The sequence below is a fragment of the Pyrus communis genome, chromosome 12, assembly GCF_041283825.1.
Source record: "Pyrus communis isolate YQ-2024b chromosome 12, ASM4128382v1, whole genome shotgun sequence".
Classification (NCBI taxonomy): domain Eukaryota; kingdom Viridiplantae; phylum Streptophyta; class Magnoliopsida; order Rosales; family Rosaceae; genus Pyrus; species Pyrus communis.
Genome location: NC_142576.1, coordinates 7,441,616 through 7,447,645, shown reverse-complemented (window position 1 = coordinate 7,447,645; position 6,030 = coordinate 7,441,616). Strand labels below are relative to the sequence as shown.

The 6,030-nt window shown below is 36.7% G+C and overlaps 1 protein-coding gene across 1 annotated transcript; it reads right to left on the bottom strand.

The window, feature by feature from the left end:
* Positions 1-1,764: 1,764 nt before the first annotated feature.
* On the bottom strand, positions 1,765-5,828 carry LOC137746041 (protein NRT1/ PTR FAMILY 5.6-like). The gene is made up of 4 exons (XM_068486092.2): positions 5,482-5,828; positions 3,754-3,971; positions 2,987-3,531; positions 1,765-2,735 (listed from the first exon to the last, which is right to left on the bottom strand). Exons 1-4 carry the CDS (start codon positions 5,621-5,623, stop codon positions 1,871-1,873), a joined length of 1,770 nt encoding a protein of 589 aa, XP_068342193.2. The 5' UTR covers positions 5,624-5,828; the 3' UTR covers positions 1,765-1,870.
* Between the last annotated feature and the right edge of the window lie 202 nt (positions 5,829-6,030).

The window sequence follows — 6,030 nt, the reverse complement described above, 5'->3', positions numbered from 1 at the left end:
AGGCCAGATGATGGTGATGGTTCGTGGTGTTTCCCAGAGTGAATGATGATTAGTGATGGTGTCGTGGGGCTCGCCGGAGTACAGTGAAGGGTGGTGGTGGTGTGTCTCTTTACAGAGAAAGAGAGGGAGATAGCTGAGATAAAAGGGTGAGCTGAGAGGGAAGAGATGATAGCTGAGGAGGGAAGAGCCACGAAGAGAGAGTGATGAGGGAGAAGTTTCAAGAGCGTGAAGGGAGAGAGAGAGCTCATGGGAGAGAAAGGAGAGGAAGAGAGTTTCAGAAGATTAGGGACCAATTTGTGGGTCCCACGTGGCACACAACCCCAAAACAATGTGTTTAAAATAGAAATTTACCAAAATACCCTTGTCGCTTCAAGCTCCATAAAATCTTCGTTATAATTTCAAATTACGTTCTGCTTATGCCCATATTCTCATAGCGACAAATGCTACAAGGATACGCCAAGAAAATAGATCTTACGTGACACGACAAGGCGGTCAACAAAAGTCAATGTTTTTGCCTCGAAGGGCATTTTCGTAAATTCACGCATTAAAAGTTGTAAAAACTGTAATTTTTGGAGACGGGTCGTTACAATATCTTAGTAATTTTTTTTCAATACATGACATCCAACCAAACAGTTTTCAATAGATAACATATAGCTATGTCATTCAGTCCTTCTTGTGGCATAGTCATGTGTAGCATTTGATAAATAGATAAATAGATTTTAGTTTTGAATATGTGATTGTGAAGGCATAACTAGTCAGGTAAAATAGAAAAAAAGGATAATCGTCGTTTATTACTTAGAACTCTCTCAAGTTCTATTTTTCTCTATTACTTTTTTACTTAAGAATCGGAGGCCCGTTGATAGACATAATAGATGTCAAAGTAAAAGGGGGAAGATTTGTGAAATCTAATCCATTCATCGGCAAAGGAATAAAGCAATGGAAAACGGTATCTCTTATTCCCATAGTGCTTGTGAGTCCACTTGTGGCGAAAGAGAAGGGAGAGACTGGTTCTTAATTGTGCTTGTAAGTTGTACGATTGAAAAAGACCCATAAAAAGAGCATCATATTTGTCTAGTGGTATAGAATACTTGGTGACACCTTTTTATGTCTTTCGGGTGACACATTATAATCACCTTTGGTGGGACGCTTTTATGAATTATTAATATTAATAAGACAAAGATTAGTGATAAGAATGCTACTATGCAAACTTTCATTACTCAATGTAAATATTTTAGAACTCAACTCTCCTATCTCATTCACCTTCCAATCTCTGTTTTAGTAGTCGTCATTTCGAATTGGTTCAGAGGAAGTCTCAGAGATCCACATGAATACAAACACAATAGGTATATTTACGTTGAGTATAATACTTAACTATAATATATGCATGAACTGTTCGTATGAGATGAGTACATAATGTGAGAAATGCATGTGCCATTATTCTCTCTCTCTTCACTATCAAGTAACTCATCATACCATGTGAAAATATAAAGAAATTGATAATATGCACGGGTTGCATGTGAATTTATATTGGCAATTGGATGGCACCAAAAATTTTTACGTCTAATACTTTTTTAAATACTGAAAGCGACGCGTTTACAAATTAATTTCAAACACGATTTCACAATAGTACTTCAAACTTAACAAGTAAATTATTTTTAGACTTACTAAACCATGGTTCAATTAATATTTTTATTGAACTAATATATTTGTATATATTTAGGGAAGTGTTATTGGCACTCCAAAAAATCTCATTCTACACTCATCACAAGTGTATTTTTCTTTCCAAATATAGTAAGTTTGGAGTGTAGAATGAGATTTGTAAAGTGCCAATAACAATTCCCTATATTTATATATAAATATATATTATGTTTCATGGGATCGGGCCTTCATTTTCCAGTTCATCTCCAAAGCAATCAGCCACAGCTACCTTCTGCACATTCTTGTAAGAATAACGCCGAGCCACGAAAACATAAACACACAGATTTGCTGCTGCCACGCAAGCCAGGAGCCAATAAAACCTGTCCAACCGACTGCTGTTCAAATCCTTACCGAACCAACTCTTCCCTCCATTGTCCGTGATGTGATCAACGGCCGTGATCACAAAGCTGCTAACGAAGTTCCCAGCTCCGATCACACTGAGGTAAAAAGCAATGCCTAAGCTTCTCATGGAGTCCGGGACTTGGTCGTAAAAATACTCCTGCAACCCCACGAGAGTAAACCCATCTCCAAACCCAACGATCAGAAATTGTGGTGCCAACCACAACACGCTCATGGAATGCGAACCCTCTATTGGGTCACTTTTGACGAACCCTAGTCGTTTCTTCTCCACCAGGGCAGCTGCTACCATCGTAGCGATGGAGAAAATCATTCCGATTCCAATCCTTTGGAGGATGTTGATTCCTCTTTCGTTTCCGGTTGTCCTTCTCAGAATCGGGACAAGGAGTTTTTCGTATATTGTGACGGAGGCGATCATTCCAATGGCTGCGAGTGCGAATATTGAGGCAGGGGGGACCACGAAACCATTTGCAACCTCTCTGTTCATGGTGGCACCTTGTTTGATGAAGAATGTGGTGGATTGTGCCACACACATTCCAAATGGTAGAGTCGCTAGCCAAATTGGGATCAAGTTGAGAACAAGCTTCATCTCCTCCACCTTGGTCACAGTTGCTAGTCTCCAAGGGCTTGGATTCTCAGCCAAGTTTTGTGCGCTTATAATTGCCGCCTTGTCAAGAAATCTGAAACACATGATGCCAAGAAATTCTTGTTCATACAACATGTTTCTTAGTGACTAAATTGTACAAAAGTAATAGTTTAATAATGTAAAATGTCAAATTAATAATCTAATAACATAACATGTCAGATTGACACTCTGACAACACATTTTGTTAACATAACATATTAGAAATATCGCTTGCGAACATTACTCTCATCGTATATATACAGGAACATATTGTGTTATGTAAAGAAAGGATATCAATTTGCTTACCTGAGCTTCTTCGTGTGGCACAGAAGCCTCCCATGGACCTTTTCTGATTTGGGGGTTTCATACAATTGAGCAGGGTCAGAAGGGTGAGGCTGATTTCTCTTAGCAATGGCAGCTACAAGAACTTGCAACATTGGTGTTAAAGGGCTCCCAGTCGGTTTTCGATAACGGTAATTCCGCCTTCCAATTATGAAGATAGAAAGTGATACAGCCATGACTGCAGTGACAACAATATCAGCAACACCCCAACTCACATGGTCTTGCACATACACTACCACAGTAACCCCAAGTAAAAGCCCACAACAAAGCCCAAAACTCCACCAATTGAAAAAGGACATCTTCTGCTTTCTTTCTTCACGGTGATCGTCATCGAATTGGTCAGCTCCAAAGCTCTCCAGGGCAGGCTTATGACCCCCAGTCCCTATAGAAATTAAGTAGATTGCAACAAAGAACACCACTTCATGGATTTTTCTGGGTTCGTGGCATGTTTTGGTATTACAAGGCCTGAAGCTTGGTACGAACCAGGACATGCATAGAAGAATCAAACCCTAAAGTAAAAACAGACGAGTTATTTTCTGAATAAACTAACAATTGTTTAATTTTCAGGGAAGGTCTACAATAGGTGTGACGTTTTATACAAAATACCTCAATGCAATTAGTAGTGAAATCATTACTATAATTGTGATTTAACTTGGTCAGGTTTCTGATATAGGAGACGATTTAACAATAATAACAAATTAGTTTCTTCAAAGGTAAATGAGATTAACTACCATGAGGTAAATGATGGATGAAAAAAGAACTGTTTTGAAGCGCCCCAAGTAAGCATCAGCCACGAAGCCTCCAAACAGTGGAATCAGTGTGGTGACACCAGACCAGTGATTGACACTTTTGGCTGCGGTCTTGAGGTCGTCATGCATTACTCTGGTGAGGTAAATAATTAAGCTACTTGCTATTCCAAAGTAGCTCAACCTCTCACTGAACTCAATAGCTACACACACGAAGGATAATCACATACAGTTAAAATTGGAGAAGTCACTAATTGTTAATTATTAGAATAAAATTCTGCTAAAGAATTTGAACCAAAGAAAGAAAAATGAAACATAAAATTTTGTGCCTTTTTATCGGGAGTAGTATATTATAAAGTTACAGAAATAGAAAATAATTGATAAAATGGCCATTCAAAAAGTAAGAAAATTAAAGATAGATTTGTGGCTTTGGAATCTCGAACCACTATAGGTATGGCCCTTCCAAAACTTTGTCTGGTTTACTTTCTTTTCTGAATTTCATTAAGGGTGGTATTATTTACACATTTTTTGTTAATTTATATCATTTGATTTTCTTCAATTCATTCACTGTGACACTAAAAAATTAAGAAGAGTGTGTGAGAGATAAAAAAAAAAATGCGTGGATAGCAACTAACCTTTCATTAATTCAAAGCTATACCAAGGCTAGCATGACATAACGGCAAAAGCTATTTCTGTTGACCTATATATGTACATGCTTAACTTCTTGTGTTTCTTTACATGATACATGTTATATATATGTCTCCTGTTATTTAGGGGAATGAGTTTTCCGCTATCATGGTATCTCGTACGAATGATAGAATGTTATATATATACGACTTTCTTTACATATCTACCATTGTATTATTACAAAGTACCTATATACTCTTGCCATATAATATATTTCTTTCTCCTGTTAACCTAAAATGGCAGTTAGGGAGCCAGTACATGATTTTACAATTGTTAAGATATACCATATGATTTTGAGCATAAAAATATAGACCCCTATGTATATAAAGTTTCTTCTAATTTGATATGCTATTTCATTAGATTATGAATTAAATACAAGTGAGTGAATATAGATGAGTGAATTTAGATAGTATTTGTAGCTGAAATTAACTGAATTTTCCAAAATATTTGGTAGCACAATAGCACTAATTCATAGCTTAGTGACCATTTTCAGCACTTTGTTAATTACTTGTGTTAATCGATTAGAGTGGCCATGAGCCCTAAACCCTATACACACACAGTAATTGCCGCTGAGGCCCCAGCTCCCACATGCACTCTTAGCAGAACTTGCGTATATATTCATGGCCTACATACATATTATATATGTCCAGTCCACCTTTCGTGGATCTAATTGAAGAAAGTAATACAATACAAGACTGCAGTGCATCATAAAAGAATATACTATTCGTTTTGTGGACAATAATTTCGTCCCACAAAGTTATATATTCCAACGGTGAAGATAAATGTATTTAAATTTCTATTGCACATGAAATCTTTATCATGATCTTCAACAGCTAAAACTAGACAAAAATAATCAAGCTAAAAAAAAAAAGAAACATCTTGCGGAGCATATATGCCGTAAGTAGCATGAAATATAATTGCTCAAGAAAAGTAGAACGAAATTATAGATTTTTATTGGCAATCAAGAACAACTTACGTAATACGGATTTATCAAGTAGTTAGGCATAAATATTAATTATTTCTTACCAACAACAAAGAGAGAGGCTTTCCAAACACCAGTTGAAGCTCGGAGAGGAACGTTTCCTTTATGATCCAGAGAAGAATCATAAACCCATTTCTCCTCATCTTCAATAACTTTGGTTGACTTTGCTCCCTTGCTTTCTTCCATCTTCACTAAGAAATTGAACTTGTTGTAGTATCACTTCCAAAGAAGGAAGCAAAAGTATTTAGTAAAGGCTGTGTGATTCCTAAGAAGATGGAAGTCTGGTATGCATATATATGGAGAAGTGGGTCGTCGGTAAGGAAAAGCTTTTACTTTGGTTCTCTTTATATAGTGGAGGATACTCACTTTTCAGCTGTTTCACTTTTGAAATTCTTCAAGGTATGACCGATACATGTAGCTTTATAAGATTTCGAGCTTCTACATTTAGTGCTTTTACCTGCATTTTATTAAATCTTAGCGGTCATAATAATTTGACTACTTAAAACATTACACATTAGTTAGTTTAGCCATTTTTATTCATTTCTTTTTCCGGTTGACTAACATTATAGTTAGTTTGCTTCGAGCCTACTCTA

Excerpts from the sequence above, each read along its gene's own strand:
- LOC137746041 (XM_068486092.2), bottom strand. The coding sequence starts at position 5,623 with ATGGAAGAAAGCAAGGGAGCAAAGTCAACCAAAGTTATTGAAGATGAG. Across the intron at positions 3,532-3,753 it reads CATCCATCATTTACCTCATG|GGTTTGATTCTTCTATGCAT; the intron begins GTAGTTAATCTC and ends TTTTTACTTTAG. Across the intron at positions 2,736-2,986 it reads TGCCACACGAAGAAGCTCAG|ATTTCTTGACAAGGCGGCAA; the intron begins GTAAGCAAATTG and ends CATGTGTTTCAG.